The sequence below is a fragment of the Coregonus lavaretus genome (assembly GCF_964263955.1).
Source record: "Coregonus lavaretus genome assembly, contig: HAP1_SCAFFOLD_3234, whole genome shotgun sequence".
NCBI lineage: Eukaryota > Metazoa > Chordata > Actinopteri > Salmoniformes > Salmonidae > Coregonus > Coregonus lavaretus.
Window position 1 is genome coordinate 39,171 of NW_028166080.1, and position 18,330 is coordinate 57,500.

The following is an 18,330-nucleotide window of genomic DNA, read 5'->3' on the forward strand; positions in this document are numbered from 1 at the left end:
GATACAAGGAGACGAAGACATTTATTGACCAATCAGGTGTAAGTGGCCAGTGACAGCTTTTCTGCGCATGCGTGTAATGCCTCTCTTCCTGGCAGCAATAACAACAGAAACAGCAGCATCTCGCATCATCACTCGGAAGAACTGAGGTTGGAGAGAAAGGAAGGAAGGATGGTGGGGAGTCGAGAAGGGAAATTATGAAATAACGGTATTCTGCCAGTGTGAATGTTTGGATGTCCAACTGGTGACCAAGTTAATCGATGGTGGTGTAAGTAGTAGATTGATAGCTAGCTAAGTAACGTTAGATTTTATCAGCTAGATGTGTATCATTAGCTAGCTAGCCAGCTAACGTTAGCTGTGTTGGCCAGTTGTGGCTAGGTAGCTTTAATGATTTGACAAGACTAAATTGAGAGGCCAACAACGATATACTCGCTAGCTAGCTCTTACCATTTAAACCACAGCCCTGGCATCAGCTTAATTGAACCAGCATAACTTGGCATCACGTTTACAGATATTCACGTCAGCCAGTTCTGTAGCAGAACGGTGGTAGGTAACTAGCTAGACATGGAGCGCCATATAGACAGAAATACATGGCTCTGGCTATGATTATTATTCTTAGCTAGTCATAGCTGCATGGCTAGGTGGTAACTAACGTTAGCTAGCTAACAAGTGATAGAGTCTGTCCATGCTAGCCTGTTGAAAGAGCCAGAGACCAACGAATAAAGCAATTATCCAAAGTTCGAGCTGTAGGCTACATGGTGGGGAGTGGAGTTTAGTCCGCCACATAGGGGGTTGCCTGGACACAACCATATACAGATTCAGACAGGGTCTTTGTTTTTTTTAGCTAGCTAGCTAACCCTTATGTTGAGTCTGACCCTTAAACCTGAACCCTGAAGAAGGCACTGCGTGCCGAAACGTTGGTTGCTATACCCATTAAACTTTTGGGAGCATAATTAGAGTGTGCGACTTTCTTTCTTTATTTTTAGAGTCTGACACTTAGCACACTGCTAAATTGAAGTAGCTACATGTGTTGGGCCAACTTCACCATGTTTATGAACACTGTGTTATAAATGCTATGTTATGAACACTTACTTATAAGCTATGTGTTGTAAACACATCATGCCACCAAAAGCCGGTGGTTGGTATGTTGATCATTTTTGGCAATAGAAAACTATGATTTGCTTTGAATCCATGTCAGGATGCTGTAATGCTGTTGACATAAGAAGACAGAGAGAGAGAAGAGAGGAAGATGGATAGAGAGAGAAGAGAGGAAGATGGATAGAGAGAAGAGAGGAAGATGGATAGAGAGAGAAGAGGAAGATGGATAGAGAGAAGAGAGGAAGATGGATAGAGAGAGAAGAGGAAGATGGATAGAGAGAAGAGAGGAAGATGGATAGAGAGAGGAAGATGGATAGAGAGAGAAGAGAGTAAGATGGATAGAGAGAGAAGAGAGGAAGATGGATAGAGAGAGAAGAGAGGAAGATGGATAGAGAGAGAAGATGGGAAGATGGGGAGAGGGAGGTGAAGTGTGCTGGAATCAACTGAAGCTGTGTGGATCTGATAGTAGAGCAGTCAGCGTGACCTATAAACTATCAGTAGCCCCCCCTTACACACACACACACACACACACACGTCTACAGTAGACTTACTGGAGCAGAAAATGGTTGAGGCACAGAGACTGTTTATAAATGATGGGATCTGTGGAGCCAGATACAGTGCATTTGGAAAGTATTCAGACCTCTTTCCTTTTTCCACATTTTGTTATATGTTACAGCCTTATTCTAAAATAGATTAAATAAAAAATTCTCCCTCATCAATCTACACACAATACCCCATAATGCAAAATAAAAACATAAATACTTTATTTACATAACTATTCAGACCCTTTGCTATGAGACTCGAATTTTAGCTCAGGTGCATTCTGTTTCAATTGATCATCCTTGAGATGTTTCTGCAACTTGATTGGAGTCCACCTGTGGTAAATTCAATTGATTGGACATGATTTGGAAAGGTCGCACAGTTGACAGTGCATGTCAGAGCAAAAACCAAGCCATGAGGTCGAAGGAATTGTCTGCAAAGCTCTGAGACAGGATTCTGTCGAGGCACAGATCTGGGGAAGGGTACAAAAAATGTCTGCAGCATTGAAGGTCCCCAAGAACACAGTGGCCTCCATCATTCTTAAATGGAAGAAGTTTGGAACCACCAAGACTCTTCCTAGAGCTGGCCACCCAGCCAAACTGAGCAATTGGGGGAGAAGGGCCTTTGTCAGGGAGGTGACCAAGAACCCGATGGTCACTCTAATAGAGCTCTAGAGTTCCTCTGTAGAGATGGGAGAACCTTCCAGAAGGACAACCATCTCTGCAGCACTCCACCAATCAGGCATTTATAGTAGAGTGGCCAGACGGAAGCCACTCCTCAGTAAAAGGCACATCACAGCCCGCTTAGAGTTTGCCAAAAGGCATTTAAAGACGCTCAGACCATGAGATACAAGATTCTCTGGTCTGATGAAACCAAGATTGAACTCTTTGGCCTGAATGCCAAGCGTCACATCTGGAGGAACCCTGGCACCATCCCTACGGTGAAGCATGGTGGTGGCAGCCTCATGCTGTGGGGATGTTTTTCAGCGGCAGGGACTGGGAGACTAGTCAGGATCGAGGGAAAGATGAACGGAGCAAAGTACAGAGAGATCCTTGATGCAAACCTGCTCCAGAGCGCTCAGAACCTCAGACTGGGGAGAAGGTTCACCTTCCAACAGGACAACAACCCTAAGCACATAGCCAAGACAACGCAGGAGTGGCTAGGGGAAAAGTCTCTGAATGTCCTTGAGTGGCCCAGCCAGAGCCCGGACTTGAACCCGATCGAACATCTCTGGAGAGACCTGGAAATAGCTGTGCAGCGACGCTCCCAATCCAACCTGACAGAGCTTGAGAGGATCTGCAGAGAAGAATGGGAGAAACTCCCCAAATACAGGTGTGCCAAACTTGTAGCGTCATACCCAAGAAGACTCAAGGCTGTAATCGTTGCCAAAGGTGCTTCAACAACGTACTGGGTAAAAGGTCTGAATACTTTTTTATTAGTAATAAATTAGCAACATTTTCAAAAAAACTGTTGGGTTATTATTTTAGATTTTTTAAATTATTATTTTAGTACTTTTTGCCCCCTTTTTTCTCCCCAACTGGTAGTTAGTCTTGTCCCATCGCTGCAACTCCCGTACAGACTCGGGAGAGTTGAAGGTCGAGAGCCATGCGTCCTCCGAAACACGACCCTGCCAAGCCGCACTGCATCTTGATACACTGCTCGCTTAACCCGGAAGCCAGCCGCACCAATGTGTTGGAGGAAACACTGTACAACTGGCGACCGAAGTCAGCGTGCATGCGCCCGGCCCGCCACAAGGAGTCGCTAGAGCGCGACAGGACAAGGACATCCTGGCCGGCCAAACCCTCCCCTAACCCGGACGACGCTGGGCCAATTGTGCACCGCCTCATGGGGCTCCCGGGCGTGGCCGGCTGCGACACAGCCTGGGATCTGTAGTGACGCCTCTAGCACTGCGATGCTGTGCCTTAGACCGCTGCACCACTCGGGAGGCCCTGGAAGTAAAAAAAAAAAAAATCAATTTTAGAATAAGGCTGTAACGTAACAAAATGTGGAAAAAGTCAAGGGGTCTGAATAATTTCCGAATGCACTGTAGACTGGTATGTTTCTTTTTAAATCATGTCCAAACAATAGAATTGGCCACAGGTGGAATCCAAACAAGTTGTAGTGACATCTCAAGGATGAACAAAGGAGATTGGATGCACCTGAGCTCAATTTGGAGTTTCATAGCAAAGGCGTGTGAATGCATATGTAAATGAGCTATTTCTGTATTTCATTTTCAATGTAGATTAGTTGATTGGTTAATTGATCCAATTTCTCCCTCCTCCCTCCCTCTCTCCTCTCGACAGGGTGTGGGCCATGACTGAGCTGTGAGCTGAGGAGTGGAGGAGGACAGGAGGAGAGGAAGAGGAGGAGGAGGAGGAGGAGGAGGAGAGGAGGTGAGGACTGAATAGCGGAGGTGAGTGTTTATCATTATCAAATAGAAAAAATTAAATGATTTATTATTACATGAAGTAGTATTACAGATATAGGTTAACACACACATGAAATTAATAAATTATGAATGATAAAGATGATTAATTGTGCTGAATAATTCCAGTGCGACGCCCCCCTGTAGAGCAGTGATGGGGAACACAGCCACTAAGTTCCGGAAGGCTCTAGTCAGTGGAGACGAGGCGTTAGCATGGCAACTGTATGATGGCAACAGCCAGTTCAAGGAGGGGCTGGACCCCAACGCATCCTACGGAGAGACCTACCAACACAACACACCCCTCCACTACACCTGCAGGCACGCCATGACTCGCCTGCTCAGGTACCCCACACACACACACACACACACACACCGTGATATGCTCCAGGGAGACATGGCGCGATGGAGTGACAAAGGGAGAAGGAAGAAGAGAGAGTTCCAGTGTGTTAGCAGTCTGACCCCTGGGAGGAGATGACAGGCTGTCTAGGAGCCTATTGTTTTCTCTTCCTTTCACTCATCCTCCTCTCCTCTCCTCTCCTCTCCTCTCCTCTCCTCTCCTCTCCTCTCCTCTCCTCTCCTCTCCTTTCCTCTCCTGTCCTCTCCTGTCCTCTCCTCTCCTCTCCTCTCCTCTCCTCTCCTCTCCTCTCCTCTCCTCTCCTCTCCTCTCCTCTCTCTGGGTGATTACAGGGGGCAGAGGAAGTGGTTAACTGTGTGTGTGTGTGTTAGTGATGCAAGGGTTGACTCATAACCCGCAGTCCCCGCGGTTGAATAAAGAGAAAACAGGGCATTAAAAAATCCATAAATGTAGCCTATAATTATTGTGCATTTCATATCTATAGGCCACATTGAGGTTTTACTGTCATTCTTTTTTATCTGTCATTAGTGTGTAAGCTTTAGGGCCTAACTGTACGAGTGCCAATCGCCAAATCATTTTGGGAACTTGGGCAAAAAGGGCAATGTCAGAGTTTAATTCAGTAAGAGAAAAGCAGAGAAATGGAGAGTTATAAAGAGGTGAAGTGGTAAAAGAGGATGATAGCAGCTATGTTATGTGTGATGATTGTGAGGCGCTATACAAATTAGACAGTCACAAGACGGGTACTTCAAATATGGCGACGTCAAGGTAACGGTACCTCTCACATAGCCTAATATAATAGGCTATTAACTCCTGCAGAATTAAGGATTTCTTGCAGTAAAATTATACACCAAATGTCAATTTTGACTCGGGAACTGGACTGGAGAAATAGGATTTCTTTCTTTCAGCATCTTGAGAGAATGTGAATGCGAAATAGGGACAGTCCTGTGTAGGGACCTTCTGTAAAGGTGCTATCTTTATCAGCATCATAAAGTTGATAGTATTTCAACCACATAACAAAAAATATACATCCAAGCCAAACTGAAATCTTATCAGAAACATGTTGGGTCATTTTCACAACTTTTTTATTTTCTTTAAACCAGTTAAACTGATGTCATTTGTAAATTTTGCACAGAAAATATTTCCATTTTTAATTTAATTTAATTGCATTTTCTCCCCGGTCCCTAAACGTCCTTCAGCCCTCAAGAGAAGCAGATATGACAGAGAGAACTTTACCGATGTCAAATAGATTGAAGCATTCATTCTATAATTTATTATTATTCTGGTGAGCAAGGGTTTATTTAGTCTTCTGGGGCAACAAGTAATGACAGAAGAGAAGCTGCATGTAACAGATTATAGACAAGTTGACTAACAAAAAGCCTACCAAAATGTCAGAAATAATAAGCAGAAACATACTGTATCTAAACATTTTATTTAATTTTAATTGTCACATGCTTTGTAAACAACAGCTGTAGACTAACAGTGAAATGCTTACGGGTCCTTCCCAACAATGCAAAATACAATAAAAAAAAATCTATAATAATAGATTTTAAAAAAAATGTGTAACACGAGGAATAAATACACAATGAGCAATGATAGCTTGGTTATATACATGGGGTACCAGCACCGAGCTGATGTGCAGGGGTACCAGGACCGAGCTGATGTGCAGGGGTACCAGCACCGAGTCCATGTGCAGGGGTACAAGGAAATTGAGGCAGATATGTACATATAGGTAGGGATAAAGTGACTAGGCAACAGGATAGATAATAAACAGTAACAGCAGCGAATGTGGTGGGTGTTGAAATGTGTGTGTGGCGAATGTGTTCCTGTGTGTACGTGTTGTGTATGTGTTGGAGTGTCTGTGTAAGTGTGTGGATTGAGTCCAATGTGTGTGCATAGAGTCAAAAAGGGTCAGCTATTTGGTTAACTATTTAGCAGGCTGATGGCTTGGGGGTAGAAGCTGTTCAGGGTCCTGTTGGTTCCAGACTTGGTGCATCGGTACCGCTTGAACAGTCTATGACTTGGGTGGCTGGAGTCTTTGACAATTTTTTGCGCCTTCCGCTGACACCGCCTAGTATAGAGGTCCTGGATAGCAGGGAGCTCGGCCCCAGTGATGTAGTGGGCTGTACACTCTACCCTCTGTAGCGCCTTGCGGTCGGATGCCAAGCAGTTGCCATACCAAGCGGTGATGCAGCCAGTCAAGATGCTCTCAATGGTGCAGCTGTATAACTTTTTGAGGATCGGAGAGCCAATGCCAAATCTTCACAGCCTCCTGAGGGGAAAGAGGCGTTGTCCTGCCCTCTTCACAACTGTCTTGGTGTGTGTGGACCATGTCAATTCCTTAGTGATGTGGACAATGAGGAACTTTGAAGTTCTCGACCCGCTCCACTACAGCCCTGTCGGTGTGGAGAGAGAGGAGAGAGGGATGTGGAGAGAAAGGAGGGAGGGATGTGGAGAGAGAGGGGAGAGGGATGTGGAGAGAAAGGGGAGAGGGATGTGAAGAGAGAGACGAGAGGGATGTGGAGAGAGAGGGGAGAGGGATGTGGAGAGAGAGGGGAGAGGGATGTGGAGAGAGAAGAGAGGGATGTGGAGAGAGGAGGGAGAGGGATGTGGAGAGAGAGGGGAGAGGGATGTGGAGAGAGAAGAGAGAGGGATGTGGAGAGAGAAGAGAGAGGGATGTGGAGAGAGAAGAGCGAGGGATGTGGAGAGAGAAGAGAGTGGGATGTGGAGAGAGAAGAGAGTGGGATGTGGAGAGAGAAGAGAGAGGGATGTGGAGAGAGAGGGATGTGGAGAGAGAGGGATGTGGAGAGAGAAGAGAGAGGGATGTGGAGAGAGAGGGATGTGGAGAGAGAGGGATGTGGAGAGGAGGGGGGGATGGATGTGGAGAGAGAAGAGAGAGGGATGTGGAGAGAGAAGAGGGATGTGGAGAGAGAAGAGAGGGATGTGGAGAGAGAAGAGAGAGGGATGTGGAGAGAGAGGGATGTGGAGAGAGGGATGTGGAGAGAGAAGATAGGGATGTGGAGAGGAGAGAGGGATGTGGAGAGAGAAGATAGGGAGGTGGAGAGAGAAGAGGGATGATGTAGAGAGAGAAGAGAGAGGGATGTAGAGAGAGAGGATGGATGGATGTGGAGAGAGAAGAGAGAGAGATGTGGAGAGAGAAGAGAGAGGGATGTGGAGAGAGAAGAGAGGGATGAGGAGAGAGAAGAGGGATGTGGAGAGAGATAAGAGAGAGAAGAGAGAGGGATGTGGAGAGGAGGGGGGATGGATGTGGAGAGAGAAGAGAGAGGGATGTGGAGAGAGAGGAGATAGGGATGTGGAGAGAGAAGAGAGAGAGGGATGTGGAGAGAGAAGAGAGGGATGTGGAGAGAGAAGAGAGGGGGATGTGGAGAGAGAGCAGGGAGGGATGTGGAGAGAGAAGAGAGAGGGATGTGGAGAGAGAAGAGAGAGGGATGTGGAGAGAGGAGGGAGAGGGATGTGGAGAGAGAGGGGAGAGGGATGTGGAGAGAGAAGAGAGAGGGATGTGGAGAGGAGAGAGGGATGTGGAGAGAGGGATGTGGAGAGAGAGGAGAGGGATGTGGAAAGGAGGGAGGGATGTGGAGAGAGAGGAGAGAGGGATGTGGAGAGAGAAGCGAGAGGGATGTGGAGAGAGGGATGTGGAGAGAGAAGAGAGAGGGATGTGGAGAGAAGAGAGGGATGTGGAGAGAGAAGAGAGAGGGATGTGGAGTGAGAAGAGTGATGTGGAGAGAGAATAGAGGGATGTGGAGAGAGAAGAGAGAGGGATGTGGAGAGAGAGGGATGTGGAGAGGAGGGGGGATGGATGTGGAGAGAGAAGAGAGAGGGATGTGGAGAGAGAGAAGATAGGGATGGGGAGAGAAAAGAGAGAGAGGGATGTGGAGAGAGAAGAGAGGGATGTGGAGAGAGAAGAGAGGGGGATGTGGAGAGAGAGCAGGGAGGGATGTGGAGAGAGAAGAGAGAGGGATGTGGAGAGAGAAGAGAGGGATGTGGAGAGAGAAGAGAGAGGGATGTGGAGAGAGAGGGATGTGGAGAGAGGGATGTGGAGAGAGAAGATAGGGATGTGGAGAGGAGAGAGGGATGTGGAGAGAGAAGATAGGGAGGTGGAGAGAGAAGAGGGATGATGTAGAGAGAGAGGGATGGATGTGGAGAGAGAAGAGAGAGGGATGTGGAGAGAGAAGAGAGAGGGATGTGGAGAGAGAAGAGAGGGATGAGGAGAGAGAAGAGGGATGTGGAGAGAGATAAGAGAGAGAAGAGAGAGGGATGTGGAGAGGAGGGGGGATGGATGTGGAGAGAGAAGAGAGAGGGATGTGGAGAGAGAGGAGATAGGGATGTGGAGAGAGAAGAGAGAGAGGGATGTGGAGAGAGAAGAGGGATGTGGAGAGAGAAGAGAGGGATGTGGAGAGAGAAGAGAGGGGGATGTGGAGAGAGAGCAGGGAGGGATGTGGAGAGAGAAGAGAGAGGGATGTGGAGAGAAGAGAGGGATGTGGAGAGAGAAGAGAGAGGGATGTGGAGATGAGAGGGATGTGGAGAGAGAAGAGAGAGGGATGTGGAGAGAGGGTTGTGGAGAGAGAGGAGAGGGATGTGGAAAGGAGGGAGGGATGTGGAGAGAGAGGAGAGAGGGATGTGGAGAGAGAAGCGAGAGGGATGTGGAGAGAGGAGAGAGAGGAGAGAGGGATGTGGAGAGAGAAGAGAGAGGGATGTGGAGAGAAGAGAGGGATGTGGAGAGAGAAGAGAGAGGGATGTGGAGATGAGAGGGATTTGGAGAGAGGAGAGGGATGTGGAGAGAGAAGAGAGAGGGATGTAGAGAGAGGAGAGGGATTTGGAGAGAGGAGAAGGATGTGGAGAGAGAAGAGAGAGGGATGTAGAGAGAGGAGAGGGATTTGGAGAGAGAAGAGAGAGGGATGTGGTGAGGAGGGAGGGATGTGGAGAGAAAGGAGAGATGGATGTGAAGAGGAGGGAGGGATGTGGAGAAAGGAGGGAGGGATGTGGAGAGAGACGAGAGAGGGATGTGGAGAGAGAAGTGAGGGATGTGGAGAGAGAAGAGAGAGGGATGTGGAGAGAGAGGTGAGGGATGTGGAGAGAGAGGTGAGGGATGTGGAGAGAGAGGTGAGGGATGTGGAGAGAGGAGAGAGGAGAGAGGGATGTGGAGAGGAGTGAGGGAGTAGAGTAGAGAGGGTGTAGAGGAGAGGAGAGAGATTGAGGAGAGGATAGAGGGAGTAGAGGAGAGGAGATAGATTTAGGAGAGGAGAGAGGGAGTAGAGGATGAAGGGGAGGTAATCAGTAAATGGATCAGTAGACAGAGAGAGATACTACTGCAGCCCAGCATAATGTTGACTTGGAACTGGAATGTCTGTCATCTGTCCACTCTGGTTTTGGAACATGTTATTTCTGTAAAGATGGCTCCTCCTCTGTAAAGATGTCTCCTGCTCTGTAAAGATGGCTCCTCCTCTGTACAGATGGTCCCTCCTCTGTAAATATGGCTCATCCTCTGTAAAGATGGCTCCTCCTCTGTAAAGATGGCTCATCCTCTGTAAAGATGGCTCCTCCTCTGTAAAGATGGTCCCTCTGTAAAGATGGCCCCTCCTCTGTAAAGATGGCTCCTCCTCTGTAAAGATGGTCCCTCTGTAAAGATGGCTCCTCCTCTGTAAAGATGGTCCCTCTGTAAAGATGGCTCCTCCTCTGTAAAGATGGCTCCTCCTCTGTAAAGATGGTTCCTCCTCTGTAAAGATGGCTCCTCCTCTGTAAAGATGGTCCCTCTGTAAAGATGGCTCCTCCTCTGTAAAGATGGCCCCTCCTCTGTAAAGATGGCTCCTCCTCTGTAAAGATGGCTCCTCCTCTGTAAAGATGGTCCCTCTGTAAAGATGGCTCCTCCTCTGTAAAGATGGTCCCTCTGTAAAGATGGCTCCTCCTCTGTAAAGATGGCTCCTCCTCTGTAAAGATGGTTCCTCCTCTGTAAAGATGGCTCCTCCTCTGTAAAGATGGTCCCTCTGTAAAGATGGCCCCTCCTCTGTAAAGATGGCTCCTCCTCTGTAAAGATGGTCCCTCTGTAAAGATGGCCCCTCCTCTGTAAAGATGGCTCCTCCTCTGTAAAGATGGCTCCTCCTCTGTAAAGATGGTCCCTCTGTAAAGATGTCTCCTGCTCTGTAAAGATGGCTCCTCCTCTGTACAGATGGTCCCTCCTCTGTAAATATGGCTCATCCTCTGTAAAGATGGCTCCTCCTCTGTAAAGATGGCTCCTCCTCTGTAAAGATGGCTCCTCCTCTGTAAAGATGGCTCCTCCTCTGTAAAGATGGCTCCTCCTCTGTAAAGATGGTTCCTCTGTAAAGATGGTAAACCTGTGTGTGCTGTGTGTGTTTCACTCTTTCCTTTTCCCTCTCTATACGTACAGTGGGGAGAACAAGTATTTGATACACTGCCGATTTTGCAGGTTTTCCTACTTACAAAGCATGTAGAGGTCTGTCATTTTTTATCATAGGTACACTTCAACTGTGAGAGACGGAATCAAAAACAAAAATCCAGAAAATCACATTGTATGATTTTTAAGTAATTGATTTGCACTTTATTGCATGACATAAGTATTTGATCACCTACCAACCAGTAAGAATTAAGGCTCTCACAGACCTGTTAGTTTTTCTTTAAGAAGCCCTCCTGTTCTCCACTCATTACCTGTATTAACTGCACCTGTTTGAACTCGTTACCTGTATAAAAGACACCTGTCCACACACTCAATCAAACAGACTCCAACCTCTCCACAATGGCCAAGACCAGAGAGCTGTGTAAGGACATCAGGGATAAAATTGTAGACCTGCACAAGGCTGGGATGGGCTACAGGACAATAGGCAAGCAGCTTGGTGAGAAGGCAACAACTGTTGGCGCAATTATTAGAAAATGGAAGAAGTTCAAGATGACAGTCAATCACCCTCGGTCTGGGGCTCCATGCAAGATCTCACCTCGTCACATCAATGATCATGAGGAAGGTGAGGGATCAGCCCAGAACTACACGGCAGGACCTGGTCAATGACCTGAAGAGAGCTGGGACCACAGTCTCAAAGAAAACCATTAGTAACACACTACGCCGTCATGGATTAAAATCCTGCAGCGCACGTAATGTCCCCCTGCTCAAGCCAGCGAATGTCCAGGCCTGTCTGAAGTTTGCCAATGACCATCTGGATGATCCAGAGGATGAATGGGAGAAGGTCATGTGGTCTGATGAGACAAAAATATAGCTTTTTGGTCTAAACTCCACTCATCGTGTTTGGAGGAAGAAGAAGGATGAGTACAACCCAACCGTGAAGCATGGAGGTGGAAACATCATTCTTTGAGGATGCTTTTCTGCAAAGGGGACAGGACGACTGCACCGTATTGAGGGGAGGATGGATGGGGCCATGTATCGCGAGATCTTGGCCAACAACCTCCTTCCCTCAGTAAGAGCATTGAAGATGGGTCGTGGCTGGGTCTTCCAGCATGACAACGACCCGAAACACACAGCCAGGGCAACTAAAGAGTGGCTCCGTAAGAAGTATCTCAAGGTCCTGGAGTGGCCTAGCCAGTCTCCAGACCTGAACCCAACAGAAAATCTTTGGAGGGAGCTGAAAGTCCGTATTGCCCAGCGACAGCCCCAAAACCTGAAGGATCTGGAGAAGGTCTGTATGGAGGAGTGGGCCAAAATCCCTGCTGCAGTGTGTGCAAACCTGGTCAAGACCTACAGGAAACATATGATCTCTGTAATTGCAAACAAAGGTTTCTGTACCAAATATTAAGTTATGCTTTTCTGATATATCAAATACTTATGTCAGGCAATAAAATGCAAATTAATTACTTAAAAATCATACAATGTGATTATCTAGATTTTTGTTTTAGATTCCGTCGCTCACAGATGAAGTGTACCTATGATAAAAATTACAGACCTCTACATGCTTTGTAAGTAGGAAAACCTGCAAAATCGGCAGTGTATCAAATACTTGTTCTCCCCACTGTATATATATCTATGTATTTCTCTTTCATTCTCCCGCCCCACTTCTCCATCTATGTTACAAATTCCTTGTTGCTCATTCATAAACACTCTTTCTCTCTCTCTCTATCATTCAATTCAATTCAATTCAATTCAAAGGGCTTTATTGGCATGGGAAACATATGTTTACATTGCCAAAGCAAGTGAAATAGACAGTAAACAAAAGTGAAATAAACAATCAATATTAACAGTAAACATTACTCAGAAGTTCCAAAAGAATAAAGACATTTCAAATGTCATATTATGTCTATATACAGTGTTGTAACAATGTGCAAATAGTTAAAGTACAAAAGGGAAAATAAATAAACATAAATATGGGTTGTATTTACAATGGTGTTTGTTCTTCACTGGTTGCCCTTTTCTTGTGGCAACAGGTCACAAACCTTGCTGTTGTGATGGCACACTGTGGTATTTCACCTAATAGATATGGAAGTTTATAAAAATTGGGTTTGTTTTTTAATTATTTGTGGATCTGTGTAATCTGAGGGAAATATGTGTCTCTAATATGGTCATACATTTGGTTAGGAAGTGCTGCTCTGTTTCCACCTCATTTTGTGGGCAGTGTGCACATAGCCTGTCTTCTCTTGAGAGCCAGGTCTGCCTTCGGCGGCCTTTCTCAATAGCAAGGCTATGCTCACTGAGTCTGTACATAGTCAAAGCTTTCCTTAAATTTGGGTCAGTCACAGTGGTCAGGTATTCTGCCACTGTGTACTCTCTGTTTAGGGCCAAATAGCATTCTAGTTTGCTCAGTTTTTTTTGTTAATTCTTTCCAATGTGTCAAGTAATTCTCTTTTTGTTTTCTCATGATTTGGTTGGTTCTAATTGTGTTTCTGGCCTGGGGCTCTGTGGGGTCTGTTTGTGTTTGTGAACAGAGCCCCAGGACCAGCTTGCTTAGGGGACTCTTCTCCAGGTTCATCTCTCTGTATGTGATGGCTTTGTTATGGAAGGTTTGGGAATTGCTTCCTTTTAGGTATTTGTAGAATTTAACGGCTTTTTTCTGGATTTTGATAATTAGCGGGTATCGGCCTAATTCTGCTCTGCATGCATTATTTGGTGTTTTACGTTGTACACAGAGGATATTTTTGCAGAATTCTGCATGCAGATTCTCACAACCATAAAGGGCAATGGGTTCTATAACTGATTCAAATATTTTTAGCCAGATCCTAATTAGTATGTCGAATTTTATGTTCTGTTTGTTCTCCATCCCCACCTTTTTCTCTCTCTCTCTCCCCTCCTGCCTCCCTCTCTCTCTCCCCCCTCTCTCTCCCCTCCTGCCTCCCTCTCTCTCTCCCCTCCTGCCTCCCCCTCTCTCTCTCTCTCCCCTCCTGCCTCTCTCTCTCTCTCCCCTCCTGCCTCCCTCTCTCTCCCCCCTCCCCCCTCAGGTCATTCCTGTTCAGTAAAGAGGGTAACCCTAACAAGCGTAACATGCAGAATGAGACGTGTCTGCACGTGTTGTGTCAGGGAGTGCACATCCTGCTACTGCCAGAGGGGGCGCTGTCACACAGACTAGTCAGACCACAGAGAGATGAACAACGCAGGGCAGACTGCCTACAGGTATACAGACACACAGAGAATACACACAAATAATACACACACAAATATATGACAGGGCTAACAATATAGTGTGTGTGTGTTTCCAGATGATCCTGAGCTGGACCGGGGCTAGGCTGGACAGAGGACAGTATGAGAGGGCTAACGTTAACGCTACAGACAACAGGAACAGCACCTGTCTACACTACGCTGCTGCTGCTGGCATGAAGAGCTGTGTAGAGGTAAGAGAGAGAGAGAGAGAGACTGTAGAGGTGAGAGAGAAAGAGAGACTGTAGAGGTGAGAGTGAGAGACTGTGTAGAGGTGAGAGAGAGAGAGAGAGACTGTAGAGTTGAGAGAGAGAGAGAGAGAGAGAGAGAGAGAGAGAGAGACTGTAGAGGTGAGAGAGAGAGAGAGAGAGACTGTAGAGGTGAGAGAGAGAGAGAGAGAGAGAGAGAGAGAGAGAGAGAGAGAGAGAGAGAGAGAGAGAGAGAGAGAGACTGTAGAGGTGAGAGAGAGAGATAGAGAGAGAGAGACTGTAGAGGTGAGAGAGAGAGAGAGACTGTAGAGGTGAGAGAGAGAGAGAGACTGTAGAGGTGAGAGAGAGAGAGAGAGAGAGAGAGAGAGAGAGACTGTAGAGGTGAGAGAGAGAGAGAGAGAGAGAGAGAGAGAGAGAGACTGTAGAAAACAAACCCAATTTTGATAAACTCCCTTATCTACTGGGTGAAAAACCACAGTGTGCCATCACAGCTGCATGATTTGTGACCTGTTGCCACAAGAAAAGGGTAACCAGTGAAGAACAAACACCATTGTAAATACAACCCATATTTATGTTTATTTATTTTCCCATTTGTACTTTAACTATTTGCACATTGTTACAACACTGTATATATACATAATATGACATTTGAAATGTCTTAATTTTTTTGGAACTTCTGAGTAATGTTTACTGTTAATATTTATTGTTTATTTCACTTTTGTTTACTATCTACTTCACTTGCTTTGGCAATGTTAACATACGTTTCCCATGCCAATAAAGCCCTTAAATTGAAATTGAATTGAAATTGAGAGAGAGACTGTAGAGGTGAGAGAGAGAGAGAGACTGTAGAGGTGAGAGAGAGAGAGAGAGAGAGAGAGAGAGAGAGAGAGAGAGAGAGAGAGAGACTGTAGAGGTGAGAGAGAGAGAGAGAGAGAGAGAGAGAGAGAGACTGTAGAGGTGAGAGAGAGAGAGACTGTAGAGGTGAACGAGAGAGAGAGACTGTAGAGGTGAGAGAGAAAGAGAGACTGTAGAGGTGAGAGAGAAAGAGACTGTAGAGGTGAGGGAGAGAGAGAGACTGTAGAGGTGAGAGAGAGAGAGAGACTGTAGAGGTGAGAGAGAGAGACTGTAGAGGTGAGAGAGAGAGAAAGAGAGAGAGAGAGAGAGAGACGGAGAGGTGAGAGAGAGAGACTGTAGAGGTGTGAGAGAGAGAGAGAGACTAGAGGTGAGAGAGAGAGAGAGAGAGAGACTGTAGAGGTGAGAGAGAGAGAGACTGTAGAGGTGAGAGAGAGAGAGAGACTGTAGAGGTGAGAGAGAGAGAGAGAGAGACTGTAGAGGTGAGAGAGAGAGAGAGAGACCGTAGAGGTGAGAGAGAGAGAGAGAGAGAGACTGTAGGGGTGAGAGAGAGAGAGACTGTAGAGGTGAGAGAGAGAGAGAGACTGTAGAGGTGAGAGAGAGAGAGAGAGGTCATGCTCAACATGAGCTCCTGATTTATTTCAGTTTTTTTGTTTTTAGAATGAGATAAACACTCGAATCTAAAAAGAATTCAAGGCAAGAAGTGATGAACAACAACTCTATTAAATCAGAATAGAAAAAAAAGTAACTTTGCGCCTCAAATTAAGAAGTTTTGACCCTCACTAGCTAGCTACACAACAAAAACCTAGCCAGCAGGCTAACAAGCCAGCCAGAAAATTGAGCTAGGACAAACCTAGCAAGGGGAGTTAATACAACTACATCAAACAACCAAACTGAGTGAGTATATCAAAAAGAAGCACGGACTCCAACTTTAAACATATCTTCTGTTTTTGTGTGTGAAGATCTTTCACTCTTTTTGCTGGTTTTTGAGCTAAACAGGAGCTAGCTAGCAACAGCAGCAGACAAACAAAACTGGTTGCCATAGCAACGGTGCAGCAGAACAGAGCAGCAGCAGCAGTAGTAGCAGAGCCCACAGGCACCATGTCCCCACTCCCCCTCAGCGCTGAGTCCATTATCTACCCTCCAGAGGCCAAAAATGACACAACGAGGAAAGCTTTTAAACAGAATCTACTAAAGGGGAGGCCAGAAACCCTTTTCACAGACCTCTACAAAAACGGTGATGTGAGTAATCTCATCTTTCTCACTGACCAGCCAAATGCATGGCGCTCAGCAGTCTGCTCTCACTACCCATCCGTAAAGAAAGAGGGAATCTGTAATGGGTGGAAGCTGAAAGTGAAAGAGACAGATGACCCTGACAGCACCATGATAACAATCAACCTCTACAAGACTGGGACTGTCATGGTGCAAGGTAACCTTAGGCTGTTTGAAACAGACTTTCAGACCATTAAGGAGAGAGCAGAGAGAGAGAAGGACACCACCAGTGACATGCCCTCCCACAAGACATACTCCACCAGCACCACCCTCACCCCCACTATCCCCACCCAAAAAGGCACATCCAGCACCTCTCTTCCCACCATAGTGGAGGACACGCCCCAGGAGGAGAGCGACCCCCTCAGTGCAGAGCAGGCTCAGGCCCTCCTCACCACCATAGCTGCCATGAGGGATCAGTTCACCACACTGGAGGGAGAGGTGGTCCTGCTCAGGGAGAGTGTGAGCAAACAGCAACCAGACATCCACACCTTAGAGGAGCTCCTAACCAAGGTGCGGACAGAGCAGGACACCACAGACCCACACCTGGAGGAGCCACAGCCCGGCAGACAGAGCTATGCACAAGCTGTGAGAGGAGCAACTGGTCCAGCTCCCACCAACGAAATGAGTGACATCAAACAAATGCTGAATCTACTATGCTCACATGTGATAGGCCGAGGGTCATGGTAAGATGAGCACAAGAACTCCACCATCCTCACACTACATCCACCCAAGTGGCATGACACAAATACTATCTTAAATGATAAACAAATCACATTTGCATAATAAGAGTTTACCTTAATTGAAAAATCCTATTTTAATAGTTCTTGTTGGATTGTGAGTGTTTATCTCATTTTGAATGTAAAGAAAAAACTGTTATGAAGTCTTTTTACGTTGCATGTTGGAATTTAGTCCTCTGCTTTTGGGCTAAAGAGCAGAAACCCAGACTTCCTTAAAGAAATTGATGATGTTGATATTGTAGTACTACAGGAAACATGGTGCAGAGGTGATGTTTCCACTGGCTGTCCACTAGGTTATAGGGAGATAATCGTACCATCCGCCAAATTAAAAGGAATCACACAGGGCAGAGACTCAGGGGGAATGCTAATATGGTATAAATCTGAACTAACTAATTCAATCGAATTGATCAAAAGAGGAGAATTCTTTATCTGGCTAAAAATCAACAAGGAGGCTATCTTAACAGATAACAACGTCTTCCTCTGTGCCATATACATTCCCCCCTCAGAGTCACCCTACTTCAATGAAGAGAGTTTCTCCATTCTAGAGGGAGAGATTAGTCACTTTCAGGCCCAAGGCAATGTGTGGTCTGTGGAGACCTGAATGCTAGAACAGCAGAAGAACTAGACACTATTAACAGTCATGGGGACAAACACCTACCGGGAAGCAACAACCTTTCCCTCCCCACATACCCCCCTAGAAACAACTATGACAAAGTGAAAAACAAAAATGGAGTACAGCTCCTGAAGCTCTGTCGAACACTGGGTCTGTACATAGTCAATGGTAGGTTAAGAGGGGACTCTTTTGGTAGGTACACCTACAGCTCATCCCTTGGCAGCAGTACTGTAGACTACTTCATCACAGACCTTAACCCAGAGTCTCTCAGAGCCTTCACAGTCAGCCCACTAACACCTCTCTCTGACCACAGTAAAATCACAGTGTATCTGAAAAGAGCAGAACCCAACCATGAAGCATCACGGCCCAATAAATTACATGGTACTAAACAGACCTATAGATGGAGTGCAAACAATACAGATATCTACCAAAAAGCAATTAGTAGCCAAAAAATACAATCTCTCCTGGACAACTTTTTAGCATTAACATTCTCCTACACCAATGAAGGTATAAATTTGGCCGTTTGGAACATAAACTTTATATTTGACAAATTAGCCTCCTTGGCTAATCTTAAGAAACATAAGAGCAAACCAAAAATAATAGATCATGAAAAATGGTTTGATAATGATTG

The 18,330-nt window shown here is 46.1% G+C and overlaps 1 protein-coding gene across 1 annotated transcript in view; it reads left to right on the forward strand.

The window, feature by feature from the left end:
* Positions 1–4,001: 4,001 nt before the first annotated feature.
* The window catches only part of LOC311115123 (ankyrin repeat and IBR domain-containing protein 1-like), a gene marked incomplete at its 3' end in the record, with an annotated part of 22,800 nt that continues 8,471 nt past the window's right edge, over positions 4,002–18,330 (forward strand). The window contains exons 1-4 of the mRNA XM_084190329.1: positions 4,002–4,048; positions 4,190–4,402; positions 13,821–13,992; positions 14,079–14,210. Of these exons, the coding sequence (XP_084046455.1) occupies positions 4,215–4,402; positions 13,821–13,992; positions 14,079–14,210 (492 nt within the window). The remainder of the gene's footprint in view (positions 4,049–4,189; positions 4,403–13,820; positions 13,993–14,078; positions 14,211–18,330) is intronic.